This window comes from Gracilinanus agilis, chromosome 1 (assembly GCF_016433145.1).
Source record: "Gracilinanus agilis isolate LMUSP501 chromosome 1, AgileGrace, whole genome shotgun sequence".
NCBI lineage: Eukaryota > Metazoa > Chordata > Mammalia > Didelphimorphia > Didelphidae > Gracilinanus > Gracilinanus agilis.
The window spans coordinates 126292906-126312177 of record NC_058130.1 but is presented as its reverse complement, the minus strand read 5'-3'; the positions used below and the strand labels follow the sequence as shown (position 1 = coordinate 126312177).

At 38.9% G+C, this 19272-nt stretch overlaps 1 protein-coding gene across 1 annotated transcript in view; it reads left to right on the top strand.

Annotated features, from left to right (window-relative positions):
* Positions 1-19272, top strand: part of SLC1A1 (solute carrier family 1 member 1) — a 98242-nt gene that overhangs the window by 56051 nt on the left and 22919 nt on the right. The window contains exons 3-4 of the mRNA XM_044656707.1: positions 15895-15987; positions 18780-18894. Coding sequence (XP_044512642.1) covers positions 15895-15987; positions 18780-18894 — 208 coding nt within the window. The remainder of the gene's footprint in view (positions 1-15894; positions 15988-18779; positions 18895-19272) is intronic.

Below are 19272 nucleotides of genomic sequence, written 5' to 3'. Positions count from 1 at the left end.
TCCTAAGCCACCATATTAAATATAGCCTGTGTAGTATTATACAGATTAAGACTGCATTATTGGCATAAAAGGATGGACTGTTGGAGCCAAAAGAGCCTCTAAGGACGATCTAGAAGATATTGAATCAAGCTCACAAATTCTATCGATCTTTTTTTGAAACCCTTACCATATATCTTAGAATCAATACTGTGTGTTTTTTCCAAGGCAGAAGAGCATAAGGGCTAGGCAATGGGGGTTAAGTGACTTGCCCAGGGTCACAGAGCTAGAAAGTGTCTAAAATCACATTTGAACCCAGTACCTTCCATCTCTAGACCTGGCTCTCAATCCATCCTGCCACCTAGCTGCCCCCGCCCCTGAATTCTATTATCTTGTGGCGTATTAATGCTATATAATCATTTCTATGTTCAAAACATAATGCTGTCAATTAGTTCCAGATAGTCACTGATATGCAAGACTGTGCTGGTAAATGTTTAACAAATAGTTCAGTGGGGGCAAATGTATGTTCAATACATTTAAGTTTAATTCAGATTATTAACATTCTCCATCATTTTCTAAAGTCTAGACAATGAACAAAATAGCAAATCAAGCCCTAATTTGTAGCTTTGCTGATTTCCAAGGTGTAAATGCTCACACTGAAAATTTAATAATTAGCTCTTTCAAACCGACACAAGCTTTTTCAGTACCCTCCCTGAATTTCCATAAGCCATTGATTGATTTGTAGCTGTAGGAAATAGCTGGGGTGAAAAAAGTCCTGGGAAATGCTTGATCAGAGTAGCAGTTGAAAAGCTCAATGAGGTGGAGGGGTGAGGGGGGGGGGACAGGAGGCAGAAGGCAGACAGGTGGTATGTTTTGCTCTGTTTATTCGTCCTATGTCCAAACTTTGTTGGGAAGTTCTTTGTCAAAAGCCTTGTTCATATTTCTCAGAGCTAATCATTTCTAGAAAGAAACTTCAGTAAAATTCTTGACAGTTGACTTGTAAATGTTAATAAGTATTCTCTGAGTATCCTGTCACTGTTTGCAGAGCTCTCTGTGAAGTGCTAAACAGATGGGAAGGAATAGAGAAGAGGAAGAAATTGAGGAAAGGAAAAAGGAAGTGAGGAAGCAGAGAAGGAAGGAAGGGAAGCAGAAAAGGGAGGAAGGAGGAAAAGAGGGAAGGAGGGAAGGAAGGAATTATTAAGTGCTTTCTGTATTCTAGGTACTATGCTAAGAAAGAGAAGATTGAGTCTCTGTTCTCAAGATGCTTATTATTTAGTAGGGAAGGTAGAGTACATTAAAAAATTACCTGTCATTATAAAGAAAGTGAAAGAATGCAGAAGAGAGAAATGATCAAAATTGTATAGAATCAGAGAGGCAATAAAATGTAGTAGAGAGAGCGATATATTTGGAGTCTGGAATAACATGGACTTGAAGGCCACTTCCAACACTTATCTGTGTGAATGATCAAGTCATAAACACAATATTAGAGTTAGAAAAGACCTTAGAGGCCATCTAATCTAACCCAAACCTTCCAAGACATTAAAAAGTGGAATGCTTCTAATGGTTAGAAAATTCTTTCCTTACATTGAACCTAAAGTCATCTCTCTGCAACTTCCACATGGTGTGTCTAGCTCTTGCCTCCAGGACCAAGCAAAACAAACCTAATCCCTCTTCTACATGGCTGTCCTTCATTTTGAAGATAAATCACGTCTCCTTGAAGCCTTTTTCCTTCAGGTCAAATATCCAGATAATGACAGAACCCACAGTTCCTTACCATCCTCGGGATAATCTCCTGTTTGAGATGTACTTCTTTAGAAATATGGCATCCAAAACTGAGCATGGGTGGATTGATCAGGGAAGTAAAGAGAGACTATCCCCTCCTCTTTTGGAGATTTACTCCTCTTACCACAGTCAAAGGACACATTTAGCTTTTTTGATAGTCATATCATATTGTTGACTACATGTATAACTAAATGAGTTGTAAGAAAAGTGCTTTGTAAACTTAAAAAATTATATGTAATGTATTATTGTCATTATTTACCAGAAAGGAAATGTTATGTTGGTAATAGTTGATAGAGGACCAATCTTAGGTGATAGGAAGAGGTGGGTTCAAGTCCCACCTTTGATACAGGATGTCTTTGTGACTCTAGACCAGTGGTTCCCAAACTTTTTTGGCCTACCACCCCCTTTCCAGAAAAAATATTACTTAGCCCCCTGGAAATTATTTTTTTTTATTTTAATAGCAATTAATAGGAAAGATAAATGCACCTATGGCCATCACCACTTCCCTGGATCGCTGCAGCACCCAGAAGGGGTGGTAGCACCCACTTTGGGAATCACTGCTCTAGACAAACAACTCTCAGTTGCTCTATGTAACTCTCTAAGGAGATATTGACCTGCATTTATAAAAGAATTTCTTTATTTGGGGATTTCCCTATACCATTGAAATCATAATTCTTATCTCTATCATTGTTATTTACCAGGGCATGTTGTTTTTCAGTTGTATCCAACTCTTCATGACCCCATTTGGGGTTTTCTTGGCTGAGATACTGAAGTGGTTTGCCAATTCCTTCTTCAGCTCCTTTTACAGATGAAGAAACTGAAACAAGCAGGATGAAGTTATTTGCTGAAGGTCACATAGCTAAAAAAAGTGTATGAGACTGGATTTGAACTTAGGTCTTCCTGATTCTAGGCCTGGCCCTCTATCCACTGCACCACCTAGCTTCCTGGAAGTAGTAATGTTGAAAGTCAGTTTTGGATGGAGTTGAGGGAAGTACATTTTTAAGGACAGAGAGTCATTTTATTTAGGAATAATGGTCTATGGGTTAGAAGACAAATTCATCCATCTCCATATAGCTGCTCCCCCCAACTAGTTATGGAGTCTAGGAAATATTTCATTTTACCAAAAGTGTGAAGCCACAGGCCCATCCCCAGTCTCTGAGGATCTTTATAATCATGTTACCCATGGTTTTCTGTTATCCATGCCAATGAATACCTCCACTGGTAAGAATTACCAATAGTTAATCTATACATTTGTCTAAATACATTATTTTAATGTGCTTTCTTCTGTTATATTTATGAAACTGCTTATAAACTTATAGAATATCTTAATAGCATTTGCAATTAATTTCCAATCATAAAAATATTCACTATTTGCTTTAGAGATACTAGTAGTATGCTACATATTTAATATTGTGTGGACACTTGTACAAAATGAAGGATTTGGGCTAGGTAGTCCCAGAAGAATTGAATTCTAATTCCAGTTTTGCAACTTACTCTTTTGTGACTTTGAGCAATTTGTTTCGCCTCTCTGAGCCTATTTCCTTATCTCTAAAAATCAGGGAATTGGGATCAATTATCTCTGAGGTCCCTTCTCCCTCTAAATCCTATGATCTCATGATATTGATAATCTGTATGTTGTACAAAAGGATGCCATTTCAAGTTAAAGATACTGATAATAAATAACAAATTAAGGGAGTGTGGGGCATGCTTCTACAACATATCTGATACCAAATTAATCTCCCTATCTATCTACTTTGCACCATCTAAAGTCGGTGGCCTCTGACGTTATGAAATCTAGTGTGTTATGGTGGAAAGAACTTTGGATTTAGAGTCAGATGATTTGGGCTGACGACTCCTACATCAGTTGCTCAAGATTCCTTCCAACTTTTAGGGTTTGAATTCTGGCTCAGAGAGTTACTGCTCACATGACATTTGGCAAATCTCTTTCTCTCACTTTGCCGCAGTTTCCTCATCTGTGAAATGAAGGAGGTGGAATAAATGATCTCTCAGGTCCCTTCCAGTTCTAAAGAATAGGGTTAGCTGTTTGGCATTTTCCCCGTTCTGTCCTCTCTAGCCAGAACTAAAATAGCTTGCCATAAATTGTTCCCGAGTGGGGAAAATGAGGACGTCTAAGCAGTTTTGCACCAATGATTTAAGCCTTTCCCTGAGTTCATCAAAAAATAAGTGGTTAGTGCCAGCACGACTATTGAATCAAGAGGAGTTATGATATTAATTTGCCTTTCCTCCAAAGAACCAGCAAAGGGACTATATAAAGAGTTTGAGTCTTTCAATGAGGAACACACTCTTACATCATAATAATACCATGGAAAAAGATAGCCTTAGGAACAGGGATAATAGAGGAAACCAAAATGTGAGACAGAAGAAAGGGATGGCAAGTCATGCTGCAAGATATATTTGGTTGTCTCAGCCCCATTTCCTGGTTTCTTGAAAGGCAGTACCATGTAAAATAGAATAAGCCTTAGAGCAGTGGTGGGCAACTTGGTGTGTCAAAATTCGCCAAAAAAATGAGCGTAACTCAGGCGGTGTGTCACTTCAAGAAAAAAAAAAACATCATTTCACAATATTTATAGTTTAAATAACAAAAATGTATAACTGTGATATATAACTATTTAACAAACGAAAATAGGTAAATTAATATATGTAGAATTGTCATCTGTAGTGCACAGAATGTCTACACTACAATACGGCAAATGTTTCATCTTCAGCATGCGGCCCCATACTTCTCTGTATGCAGCCGCATGCAGCCACGTGTCATTGAAAATGGCTATACTGACACGCGTGTCATAGGTTTGCCATCACCACTTAGAGCTTAAGTTAGAAGACCTGGGTTTGAATCTTGGTATTGGCTATTTGGCTATGGGAAAGACATTTGTTTTCTCTCTGCCTCAATTTCCTCATTTGCAAAACAGAGGGGATTTACTAGATGATCTCTAATATGTGTATACATGTATGTACATATTGAGATATGTACATGCATGTCTGTATGCATCTATTGAGCTATTTGTGACTACACATATACATATGTGTGCATGTGTACATATATACTAGGAGATTAAGTGACTTGCCCAGGGTCATACAGCCAGCATGTGGCAGAGGCAGGACTTATCTCTGGTCTTCCTAAATTCAAGGTCAATTCTCAATCTTCTCTGGCACACTTCCTCTTATTTTCTCTCATTCTATTAGCAGCAGATGCTTCAATATACACTTCTGTGTGTGAAACTGGACCCACCTCTTTTTTTCCTACCCCACATGGCATAAGTGATGTCTTTTGTGCCCCTTCTTGTGCATTGCTAGCTACGTGCTTTAGCATCCTAATGCCCTCTGCGCCTTGTCCCTTTGACCTTTGGTTCACCCACCATCTTGATTCCCCCAAGATTGTTCCTCAGTGAGTCACATCATCCCTCTAGCACCCCCAAGAGAATTCTGGTGTTGACAAGATGGGTTATTATCATTGTTATTAAAGCAAGAATAGTCAGACTCCCATCCTGCCTCACCAGGTTGTTGTGAAAACCTGATGAGATAATGTATGTGACTACACTTGGCTAAGTCTAAAGAATCTAGTGAAGGTACGGTATTATTATCCTCATTATTGGTTATTAGAGAGGGCTATGGAGATGGATGCTAGGGTAATCACTGGACTCTGGGGCACGGAATCAGTAGGCACACGGTAAGGCTCACTGTGTCTGGAACTTGACTGTTGGTGCCAGGGTATTATATGGACTTTGGAGCTAAAAATGACAAGCTTCTCAAAACCTCTGCGGTGGTTCTGATGATTGCCACGTGCTTTGGTTAAGCAGTAAGCTGCTTAAATAGGTTTCTAAACGTGAAAAGGAAAACAAAAATCATCTCAAGGATTCTTGGACAATTGGACTGAAACCACAATGTTGCCAACATGCACAGTACAGCAATGTTTGGCTGTTTTGAATTCCAGGCAGAAGGAGGGCACTTAAGGTAACAAAGTACATAGAGCACCACGCCTGGAATCAGGAAGACCTATGTTCAAATATCACCTCAGACACTTCCCAGCTGTATGACCCTGGGCAAGTCACTTAACCCCCATTGCCTAGGCCTTACCACTCTTTTGCTTTGGAATAAGTACAAAGTATAGATTCTAAGACAAAAGGTGGGGAGGGGGGGTGTTTTTTGGTTGTTGCTTGTTTTTTTTTTTTTTTAAGAAAGCGAGAGAGAGGTTGAGAGGGGGGAAGGAGAGAGGGAGTGGAGAGGAAGGAAGGAAGGAAGGAAGGAGGGAAGGAGGGAAGGAAGGAAGAGAAGAGGGGAGGGGAAGGAAGGGAAGGGAAGGGAAGGGAAGGGAAGGGAAGGGAAGGGAGGAGAGAAGGAGAAATCCAGTTAGGAGGGCTTCATATAAGAGGAAGAAAACTTCTAAGACTTAATTTGGTTTTTATATTTGACTCGTTGATGGCATGTAAACTACTTGAAATCAGGAATCATTTCACTGTTTCATCTTTTTATCCCCAGAACCTAGCTTACTGCCTGGCATACCACAGATGCCTAATAAATATTTGTTGATTTATGGATTGATGAAAATCCACATCCACAAGGAAAATCAAGCAATTATCAACAAATATTTGTTTAATGCCTACTATGTGCCAGGCTTTACGTTAGGTGTTAGGGATCTGAAGACAAATGCTTAGCACAATCCATAATTGATTCCCTGTTAGTTGAATGATTTAGTTCCTGTCCTCAAGGAGTTTTCATTCTATCAGAGAAAACAATATATGTGTGTGTGTATAAATATGTTGACACGTGTGTATGCATGCACATATTTACATATGTGTATATATACATATATAAACATGTGTATACAGTATATAAAGTAAATCTAAAAAATGAAAGATAATCAAGAGGGAGGCACTGACAGCTAGAAGGATCAGAAAAATTTTCAAGTAAAAAAGTATATATGAGCTGAATGTCATTAAGGATTCTAAGAAAGTAAGACCAGAAGAAAAACAAGAAAGCCTAAGACATTGATAAAATAATTTTTTTAAGAAATTCAGATGAAAATGTTCTCTGCAGGACCCACTTCCCATCACCCTTTTTCTTCATCAAAGTCACATCACCTTTCACTGCCTCAGTTCACTCATTTGTCAGGTGGGATCATAATATTTATTTCAGATGGTTACTGAGAGCAGCAAATGAGATGTTCTTTGCCAACCTTAAAGCCCTATATCAGTGCTGCTAACTATTATTATTAATAAAATAATCATCTCAAAGTCCTAGATATATATTGGAGGGCATCCAGGATCAGGACTCTAAATTTTTCAAAGAGGATTGTTTGAACTGGACATATTTAGTCTAGAGAAGAAAAGACTTGTTATTAGTGGGAACATGATTATAATTTTTAAATATTTGGAATGCTGTCACATGAAAGGGGGATTAAACTTGTTCTGCTTGACTCCAGAGGGCAGAATATGAAGTAAACTATATTCTTCAGCAAAAAATATATATATGCATATATATATATATATATGGTTTTTTCACTCACTGTGAAGAAAAAATTCCTACCAATTTTTGTTATTGTTCAATTGTGTCTAACTGTTTGTGACCCCATTTGGGGTTTTCTTTATAATTGAGTGGTTTTCCATTTCCTTCCTTGGTTCACTTTACAGATGAGGAAACTGAGGCAAATAGGGAGTAAGTGACTTGCCCAGGATAACATAGGAATACTTAAGTGTCTGAGGCCAGATTTGAACTCAGGAAAATGAGTCTTCCTGATTCCAAGGCCAGTGCCCTGTCCACTGTACCCCCTGGTTTCCCTAAGATTTAGAAGGGCACAAAAGTCTAATGAGTGCCTTTTATTAGGTAGTACTTCCTACCACTGGGGGTCTTTGCCCAAAACAAGTCTTTGCAAAGAGCCCATATGTAGCCAGTCAATGGGAGCATCCCAGACAGATTTGAGTTTGGCTCAGTCACTTACAAGTCCCCATATTCCTGCCAGTCCTGAGATTCTGTGAGAATTGTCTTCATCTTGAATGATCAGGGTAGGACACGGAGTCAAGAAAATCTGAATTCTAATCCTGCCTCAGACACTTACTAGCTATGTGACCCTGGGCAAGTCATTTAACCTCTTTCAGCTGCTACTTCTCTATCTGTAAAATAGGGATAGCAATCATAACTCACAAGGTTGTGGTGAGAATCAAATAAGGACCAAATGAGATAATTTATAGAGACATTTGGGTGACATAGCATTGGACCTTGAGTCAGGAAGACCTGAGTTCAAACTCAACCTTAGGTACATTCTAGCTGTGTGACCCTGGACAAGTCATTTATCTTCTCAGTCCCAATTTCCTCATCTGTAAAATGGGGGTAATAATAATAGCACCTAGGAGACAGCTTTGTGGCTCAGGAAATATAATGCTAGACCTGGAATCAGAAAGACCTGAGATTTAATCCTGCTGCAGAATATTACTAGTTGTGTGACCCTGGGAAAGTCACTTAACCTCTGTTTGCCTTAATCTACTGGAGAAGAAAATGACAAACCACTTCAGTATCTTTGCCAAGAAAACACACATACAGGTTAGCAAGATCACAAAGAATCACACACAACCGAACAACAGTAATAGCATCTATGTCCCAGGGTTGTAAACCTGAAAGCAAATTTGAATGCTGGTTATTATTATTAGAGATAAGGCATTTTGTAAACCTTAAAGTGCTATAATAATGCTACTTCATATCATTGTTAGGACAAGCTGTGTGACCCTGGGCAAATCACAAACCTATGATCCTCAGTTTCCCCATCTTTAAATAAGACTAGAGAATAGGGAAGAGGAGAGGAGAGCAGAGAAGGGGAGGGAATGGAGGGGAGGGGAGGAAAGGAGAGGGGAGGAGGGGGGAGGAGAGGGGAGGAGATGAGAGGAGAGGAGAGGAAGGGAGGGGAGAAATAGATAAATAGCACCTACCTCAGAGGGTTGTCATGAGACCCAAATAAGAAAATATATAGATAAAACATTTTGCAAACCTTAAAACACTATAATAGTATTATCTTTTATTATCACTCTTATCGTGGCTAGCAGTATGATCCTGGGAACTCCCTGGATCTCAGTTTCCTCATCTATAAAACAGAGTTAATAGGATTTACTTTACAGGGTTTTCTTCATCTACCAAGTAGAGATAAGAGTCCCCTTCCAGGGTTGTTTTGAGCATCAAATGAGATACTGCACGCAAAGCACTTGTAGGGTTTAAGACTCCATCTAATGACTCAGTATTATGATTACATATTTGTTGTTCAGTCCTTTTCAGTTGTGCCTAGCTCTCTGTGACCCCCATTTGGGGTTTTCTTGGCAGATACTGGAATGACTTTCCATTTCCTTCTTCAGTTAATTTCACAGATGAGGAGAATGAGGCAAAAAAGTTAAGTAACTGGCCCAGGGTCACACAGCTAGGAAGTATCTGAGGCCAGATTTGAACACAGAAAGATGTCTTCCGAATTCCAGATCCAGTGCTCTATCTACTGTGCCACCTAGCTGCCCAATGACTACTTATTTGCCTCTAGACTACATGCTGGAGAAGATAGAAACATGAGATAGGATCATAAATCTAGAGACCATTTAGCTCAATAACAAAGATGAAAAGAATCTTAGAGAAAATGTGCTCTTATCTCTTATTTTCAGATAATAGAACTGAGGGACAGAAAGCTGAAGTGATTGACCTAAAACGATATTGCTACTAACAAACAGAACTCTAATTTGAAATCAGTTTTTCTGATTTCAGATCCAGGACTTTTTTCCATTGCGCCATGTGGAATGGCATGTCCAAATCATCCCAATGAGAGTAGAGAACATCTCCGTTTTGCATTTTTATTGAGCTCAAAGCATAGTATTCCTAGCACATAGCATTTGATAAGTTCTGTTTTCAGGCTGCTAGGTGACTCATTGGATAGAGAGCCAGGCCTGAAGATGGGAGGTCCTGGGTTCAAATTGACCTCAGACACTTCCTTCCAATGTGACCCTGGGCAAGTCACTTGACCCCAATAGCCAAGCCTTTACCACTCTTCTGACTTGGAACTAACTAATACTTAGCATCTATTCTAAGACAAAAGGAAAAGTTATAAAAAAATAAATAAATACTCTTTTCTTTCATTCGTTCAAGATGTCTTAATGACCTAAGTGGGACTAGAACCTAAGTCTCTTGATTCCCCAATTGGTTGTTCTCTCCAAAAATGTCTTGCACTGAACGAGGCTCATGAAAGAGGATAGGATTGACAATGTTGATTTGGAAACAGTCTACATTTAAAATAATAATAATCATAATTAATCCTTTATTACCAGGACGAATCTATCCCTAATTCCAAAAACAATGGCCCCCAGAGAGCAAATACCAGAACCAAAAACTATGAATGCAGTCATTGATTTCAGGACTTAAGACCTTTAGGGCTGCAGCTCTGAGCGAAGGGGATATGGTTAAAAAAATGTTTTGGAAAAATCAGTGGGTGGTAGCTTAAGTCAGAGAACTCTAGGAAGACCCATGTGCCTCCAGTTGTTTATTTTTAAATTTTGCTATTGTTTAGCACACGGCATCTGCTTCCTTTGTCACAGTCTTGTTCAAAGTTCAGGTTGTATGTGTCCGGCCAGCAGCCTGTCAGATCTGGCTCTGTCATATTCTCCTAAGGAGACTGCAAGTCAAGTGTACATGTGCCTGAGGTAAAAAGGTTTCTAGATGTTCCCTAGTCTGATGCACATCCTTAGGTTTTGTTCCCCTCTGGTCCATTTTGTATAATGGGTAGATTGTGATGCTTGGAGTCAGAATGATGGGTTTGAATTCCACCATTTGCTGGTTCTTTGAACAGGGAGAGTCACATAATCTCTCTGGGTTTCAGGTAGCTCCTTTAGACTTACATCCTATGACAGGGTTGTGATCTGGGGTGGTTGGAGGAGTTTTTGCACTAGGGTTTCCCTTTGTGTTGTTTAGTCATTTCAGTCCTATCCAACTCTTTGTGACTCTCATTTGATGTTTTCTTGGCAAAGATAAAGATTTTGGAGTTTGTTTGCCATTATCTTTTTTTCCAATTCATTTTACAGATGAGGAAACTGAGGCAAATAGGGTTAAGTGACTTGCCCAAGGTCACACAGTTTCTGAGGCCAGATTTTAACTTAGGAAGATGAGGTTTCCTGACTCTGGACCCTGGATTCTATCCAATGTGCCACCTAAATGCCCCAGGAATTCTCTACACTAACAAAATTACAGATTACTCAGGTATTCATCCTGGCCAAATTCCATGCTTCAAAACTATACATGTTTTTATAGACTAACCTTGGAATTGCTGCCTGCCAGAATCTTTCCCTTCCTTCTAAAGGCCACCCCCAAAAACGTCCCCATCCTTTAAGGTTCACCTCCAGTATCACCTCCTTCAGGAAGTCTTCCCTGAGTTGGCAATACACTATTTTATCAAGAACCCAAGACTTGAAATTAAGAGATGTGGATTCATAGCCTCGCTAGCTGTGGCTTGAATAAGTTACTTAATGTTTCTAAGCCTAGTTTCTTCCTCTGTAAAAAGGCAGTGCTATTATTTTTCCTTTCTAACCCACTTGGCAAAACTAAAAATGCTATGTAAATGAGTGCCGTTATTAGTTACCGTTACTGTCATCCCAGCCAGAACTCTCTGAGCCCTCCCAGGAATGGACCGCAGGAATGGAATTTCATTTCAACAACTATGTATTTGGTACCTACTTATAAGGACGCAGATCCTGCCAACCATATCAAATGTAAGGATACAAGATCTGCACCCCATTGTGCCAATTGTAGGATAAGAGGCAGTCCAAGAGAATACTGAAATTCCAAAGAAAGAAGAACTGTCCACTCCAGCATGGGTTATACCTAAATTTTTTTAGGGTTCACTGGGTTCTTTAAGGGCATTTATTCATGAGACCAATTGTCCTTGGTAGACTGAATAATGGTGACTCCCCACACAAACCTCAAACCAGCTCAGATATTATGCAAAAACAAAATAAAAGCACAGTGCCATGGATGGCCCAGGGTCACATGCAAGGTTTTCCATGGGGTAATTAGAGTGTCTTTTGCTGTTTACATTTACTCAAGGTGGTTTACATTCTCTGTGGAGTCATAGGACCTGTTCTTGCTCTGGCTTCCACCATACACTACTGTATATAGAATATTCTGCTATACTCTTATTTTCTTAAACTCTCCCCTTCCATCTTAGAATCAATCTCCTATATTAGATTCAAGGCAGAAGAGTGGTAAGGGCTAGGCAATGGAAGTAAAGTGACTTGCAAATCTTCAGGAGCTATATAAATGCTAGCTCTTCTATGTAGATGGACATACCTATATGGGGCACTTAGGTGCACAATGGATAGAGTGCTGGACCTGGAGTCAGGAAGACTCATATTCCTGAGTTCAAATCTAGCCTCAGACACTTAATAGCTGTGTTACCCTGGGTAAGTCATGTTACCCCATTTGCCTCAGTTTCCTTATCTATAAAATGAGCTGGAGAAAGAAATGGCAAAATGCCCCAATATCTCTACCAAGAAAACTTCAAATGGGGTCACAAAGAGTTGGATATGACTAAAATAACTGAACAACAGCATGCATGTATATGTGGGGTGGGGGTAAGAGTTTTTTAAAAAATAAAAATAAATAGCACAATAATAGTAGACCTCCCCCTGTTCCCAAAAAAGTGCAAGAAAAAAGAGCATTTGTTCAATAGAATTCCAAAAGGCCTATGCAGAGCTGATAATTAAACACTTATCATCTTCACTTTTTAATTTAATTTAATTAATTTTTTTCTTTAGATGCAGTTTTCCAAATTAAGCAATTGAGCATCATCTAAGGTACATGCAATAGATAAGATGATTGGAGAATCAGAGAATTGTGCCTCATGTACTTCCTAAGACCCTCACAAGATTTACTTTCAGTAGTACAGGATTTCAGATGTTCCCATCAGAACAAATTAAATCCATGTGCATGATTATTTTCAGCATATGTTAATATTTCATAATTTGTCTTAATGATTTGGCAAGAGACCAATGCCTGCACTTCTGCTCTGGGCTATGGCTGGCAATAGAATGCTTTGATTCATCCTAATAGGATTTGAGGGTGGAAATGGCTTAAACAGTCGCTTCCTCGGAGCAGTAGGCCAGGGTGGATTTACATTGCTGCTGGAGTTCAGTAAATGTCATGGAGTCATGTGTTTTGGAAATTAGCATGGGGTTTTCAGAAGAAGGATTCCATACCTTCTGTCCGGTCTCAATTTGGCAAGGACATGAACTTCAAACGAATTCTTTCCAAATACAATAAATGTGAGATTGGTATGAAACAAACACATCCAGCCACATGTCTCATCAGAATTATTTAGTCCTCTACAGCTGTAGTTAACTCCTGTAACTAATGGGGCATGAGTCAGTAGCATGAGGGAAAGACACCCCAGTCCCCTCAGGGGCAGCCCAAGAATCCTGAGGGGAGAAGTAACCAGCCTCACACTGGGGAAGTGAGTCCAGAACCCATCACTACATTCAACAAGTAAGAACCAAGTTACCAAAGTTCTTAAAATGCTTTTGCTAAAAAGGGAAGAGGCACAATCTTAGCACATTACAAATTTCATCTCATTTGTAAATGGTAAAAAGAAAGAAATGCATAAAGAAAGCTACGGTACTCTTTGTCCTAAATGCCTCATCATGGCAAGGGGGGTGGTCTTGAGTTTTTAAAGACTGTGCCAAGAGCGTATAAATTCCGGCTGGTTTTATCAGGACAGAAAGATTTCAAGCCCAGACCTAATTTCAGATCTTGTGCCTGTTGTCCAATGACCAGCCTAGCTAAGTTGAGAAGTTCTGTCATCAGGTTGGCTATAAAGTGATGACTTGGGGAAGGGGGAGAGTTGAAAGGAAGGCATAACAATATTAGAAGAGTATCTACTAAGTCCTTACAGGGAGAATAATCTGTGTAGTTTTTCACATTGGTGAAATCAGAGACCCTGGGTGTTGATATAAACAGGAAGATGTAAACCTCAGTTGCATCATCATTGATGAACATAATTATTAAAGCATATTGTTGGTTAATCATTTTTGGTCATGTCTGGATCTTCATGACCACCCTTGGAATTTTCTTGACAAAGATACTGCTATTCTTTCCCCAGTTCATTTTACAAATGAAGAAATGGAGGCAAGCAAGGTGAAGTGACTAGCCCAGAGTCACATAGTAAGAGTCTGAGGCCAAATTTGTCAGGAAGTTGTCTTCCTGATTCTAGATCCTTCTCTGTCTACTGTGCCACATACCTTGCTTCATTAAAGCATAACTCTTTCTTTTTTCTTTTTGTTTTGGCTCCTAATTATCAATTGTAGAATAATTTGTGAATATATATTTTAAGTTCTTTTAAGAAAAAGCATATAAATAGATCATAAAAGTCAGATCATATACTTGTTAGTTTTCTTTTTAAATTAAAATATTCAGTGTTTTTTTCAGAAACAACATGAAACTTGAGCTTAAAATGAATTTTACTTGCTAAGTAACAGTTTATATTTAAATATGTTGCTTCCATCGTTTAAAACATAATCATTCTTTTTCATTCCCTTCTTCTAAATCCCCACTGGATATTTTGTCCATTCATTCTCATTTCTTCAGATGATCCTACTTATGGCAAACTCCTTTTTTATATGTTTCTGCCCTTTTTAATTTGCATTATTTCATAAAGTGCTTTCCAGATTCCTTTGTAGTCCCCAAAACTGTTCATATTAATTGCTTCATATGTTCAAGCAATTATCCAACACCAATTAATAAGGATTTGTTTTAAGAAAACTAAGCCCAGATATTTCATCTAGAAATAATTCATTTTTGTAAGAACTGAAGAGATTACTTAGTCTGATCCCTCCATTTGACAGCTGAGGAAACAGACATGGCAAGAGTAGAGTGACTTACCCAAGGCCATGCAATTGACAGAGGTAGGATTCAAACTGACCTCCTCTGACTTTTGCACTTTCCATTACATCATAGTGCTGTGTCCCAATTCTGTTTTAAAGGGTTCTAAACCCATAAAAGAATGGAGGGGCAAATTGAGAAATTTGCCATGTGTCCTCTTGGTTTTTTGTCAATTTGTCTTATGTCCCCTGCAGAAATAGTCTTTGTAGAAAGTGAGCACCCATTTGTTCCCAACAAGATATTTCCTCCTATCAAAGAAGAAAGTATTAAGTCTATTCTCCTCCCCACCCAGTGCAAGCATACGTGAGCATTCTAGATTATTCTTTGAGTAGTAGAAATTTCATCAGTAGCCATAAATCCCAGCTTCCACCTGCCGCAGGTCTTCCAAACTACTGAGACTTCACCAAAGAGGAACTTCTCTGACTACAAAAATAATGATGATGATGATGATGATGATGATGATAGCAATAGCTAACATTTATATTAAGTTACTATTTGCCAGGCACTTGACTAAATGTTTTTACAGTTATTATCTCAATGGGGACAGCTAAGGATTCAGAGCCAGGTCTAAAGATGGGTAGTCCTCAGAAAATTTCTAGCAGTGTGATCCTGGACAAGTCACTTAATTTCCATTGCCCAGCCCTTACCGCTCTTCTACCGGAACCAATGCACAGTATTGATTCTAAGACAGAAAGTTAGGATTTTAAAAAATAATCATCTCGGCAACCCTTAGAGGTAGTTGCTATTGTCTCCATTTTACAGATGAGGAAACTGAGGCAAACAGAGACTGAGTGGCACAGCCAATAGATGATGGATACTGGGTTTTCACTCAGGTCTTCCTCTCTCCAGTCCTGGCACTCCATCCGCTGCATCACCTGAAAAGTCAACAAACATTTATTAGGAGTGTAGTTTTCAGTGGTTAGTAGTTTAAAGCTACACTAAGACTTTTGTGACACCCAGTCTACAGGGTAAATTAGAGCTCATCTCAGAAAAGGTACCAGCAGTACTGGGGGTCTGCAAAGCCCTCCTACTCTGCAATTCTTTGAAGTCTTTTTGGCTGTTATTGTTGTTTTATTGTTGTCCATAGCATGGTTACATTCTAATTCTTCACAGTTGAACAAAGCCTCTTTTACTCTTAGCTCTTCACACCTTGAAAATTATATTAGCAGTGGGTGCTCAATAACAGGAAATTGAACTTCTAAAAATATAAAATAATTTTTTAAATATTTCCAGGTGTTGCTGCTCTGGACTCCAATGTCTCTGGGAAAATCGGTTTACGGGCTGTTGTGTATTATTTCTGCACTACGGCCATTGCCGTCGTTCTTGGTAAGCTTTTGGTCTTGTGTATCTTAACCACAGTATGTTGTTTTATTGCTTTATGCAGTTATGACTTTGTAGCACTTTAAAAGTAGTTGACCTTATCTTTATTATCAAACATAAAACTTGGGACTGCATTTCCATGGGAAATCTTTTGGCCAAAGGAATTGAGTTGTCTGACCTTTGGCTATTCCTCTGATCCATAGGACCTCCCTGGGCAGGAACAAAAATAGGGTGATTATTTTACTCCCTCTTAGCCAAATCGGGGAGGAGGAAGAAAATCCAAGGGCTCAGGTAATCTGCTCCTGAATGCACAACTGGGGATAATTGTGAAATAACTTCAGAGGAAGGCATTTTAATACATAGTGTGTAGGAACAGCAAGCGGTAAGAGCTGATAACTAATAAAGGGTTGCCAGGGAGGCATCCAGCTGGACTTGCTCTAGTGAGAGGAATGTTTCAGAAGGGGAGCATTACTCCTCCTATGATTCAGTATTTCAGACATCTGTGATTTCATCTCGTGGGAGAACTTTCTCCACCAGTGTAGACCCGACCCTCCCCTACACCTCAAAAGCCAGTTCTATAAGCTGCTGTGACCCAGTCCTAAGACAAGATTCTCCAAAATTAGCTGGATTTGGCTTTGGAAAGAGATGAAAGTTCATCACTTGGCCCGTCCTCAAAATCTTTCCACCTTGATAGACACCTTGAAGATTCCAAAGCCATCTTTATGACATGATAAGGAAAACAAAGACTTATTCAGCGGGTCATAGATCTCGAGCTAAAAGAGACTTCAGAGCCTGTCTAATCCAAACTTCCCATTTTACAGAAGAGAAAATTGAGGAACCAGGAAAGTAGCTTGCCAAATTTTCTTACAATACATGTTAGAGGTGGAAAGAGTTGGTTCCTCTGATTCCTACCTTTTAAGAAAAAAAAAACCAAACCCTTCCTTCCATCTTAGAATCAATACTGTATACTGATTCCAATCAATACTGTATACTGATTCCAAGGCAGAAGAAAGGTAAAGGCTAGGCAATTAGGGGTTAAGTGGCTTGCCCAGGGTCACACAGCTAGAAAGTGTCTGAGGTTTTAATCCCAGGACCTCCTATCTCTAGACTGGCTCCCAGTTCACTAAATCACCTGGCTTCCCTGATTCTTACCTTTTTAAGTCATAGACCTCTTTGGAAGTCTGATTAAACCTGTGAACCCATTCTCAGAGTAATGGTTTTTAAAATGCTAAATTCCAGTTAAGAGGTTATTGGAAATGAAGGCAGATTTTTTTTTCCATCCAAGTTCACAGACCCTATGAAATCGAGCCACAGACCCCTTGGGCTTCTATAGTATCATATACTACCTCCTTATCATTCCTCCCTTACCTTCAACTTTTAGAATCTCTAATTTACTTCAAATCTCATCTCAAGCATCACTGTGTGCATAAGGCTTTTCCCCTCCTCTTCCCTCCCCTAGCCACTAGTTACTCCCCCAACTAATTATCATTTTTCATCATGTATTTATTTAATATATGTATATATATACACATATATCTCCCAATACCATATAAACTCCTTAAGGGCAGAAATGGACTATTTTCTTTATAGCCTTAGTGCCAGAATGCCTAGCACATAGTAGGTGCTTAATCCTTGGTTGTCAGAACTTCAAGAAGAACAGTATATGATATTAAAATGGAGATTTGAACTTCAGTAGTTTAATATATTGAGTCCTAACCATTCATATTTTTGATGTGGTTATATGATGTTTATATCCAGGCTAGTCTAAGCCATTAAGCAAGAATATTGTCAATAGAGATGAATAAATATGGCAATTATGTGGATTTCCATTGTGAGGAGAGAGAAGAAGGGGAATCAGCCCAGGGGACCAGGTGGAACATTATAGTAGATGTGCATAAATCTTTAAGACAGTCCTGTTTTACTGATAGATAAGAACCAATAGGTAATTTATACATTAAATTATATGCCAATTATATAGTGCTTCTAAATGTAGACATTTTTCTCAAGTTGTCCATCTTTCTCTCTTCTGCAGATCTATGTGCTTTACCTTCCATAGCAAAAATACAGTATCGTTTTTAACTACTGTAAAAGAAATTAGAACCAAAGGTTATATCAAAGATAAACTTAAACCCATTCTGCAAATGAATATCTCAAAGGCAAAATTAGTGCAATCTGAATTAATGAGATTTCACATAGCACCTGATAGGCTTTTATTTTTCTTTCTGCTGCCAACATCACACAGTTCAAGCCTCCTTCTTAAAAGAGCTTCCTGGAAAGGAAAATGATTCATGTTTCCACCTGCTAAATCTAGCTTCATGGGCCAAGGAGGAGAAAAGGAATTGTCTCATCAGCAGGTGCTTCCAGAAGCATTTGGCAAATTCAAGCCAAATCACTCTAGTTTTTTTCAAAGATGGAATTAATGCCATCTGGTTACTCCTTTTAAAAAAGGACTAAAAGTTTAGGCAGCTACTGCTTTAATAGGCAGGAGTATAAGTTCTTGACACTGAAATCAAAAGCCCCGTCTTAACATAGTAGCTTGTCATTCAAGATCCCTATTGATTATCTATGCCTAGACATATGCCTAGAGCCCTAGTTTAGGGAGCATAGACTAACACATAGCTGTCCTTTGAGATGCAGAGTGACCCATTAAGATTCCCTAATGGTTGTCTTGCCTAGAGTCCTACTTTAGAGAACAGAAACTAGCACATAAACACCGCTTGAGACGCAGAGTGATCCATTAGAGATCCAAACATCTTAAAACATTCCGATCCTGATATGGGACTTATCATTGGTCATAGGTATCGTGCTGGTAGTGAGCATCAAACCTGGTGTGTCCCAAAAAGCTGATGAGTTTGACAGGACAGGAAGCACCCCTGAAGTCAGTACAGTGGATGCCATGTTAGACCTGATCAGGTAAGTGGTTGCCATGCTTCAAGAAAAAATGATGGAGAGATCACAGTGTCATAATTTCATTTAGAAGTCAAACCAAAAACAGCATGCCTCCTATTGAAAGTTTAATCTATTGCATTGAGAGCAATAGATAAGTCACTATTAATTAATACATATTATTGCCCAGTGGTGCTTCTTCTAAAGTATATACATTTCTCAAGTCGTCCATTTTTACTTTTCTGCAGGCATTTTTCCCTCTTCCAGCACATCTAAGAAGGCCATATTTTTAGTTCTAAATATACTTAAGATAACATCTAAACTGTACATGTTTGAAATTTGGCAAGAAAAGTAAACTGCATAAACTTATAAATAACACCAATTAATCAATAAACTTTTATTAAA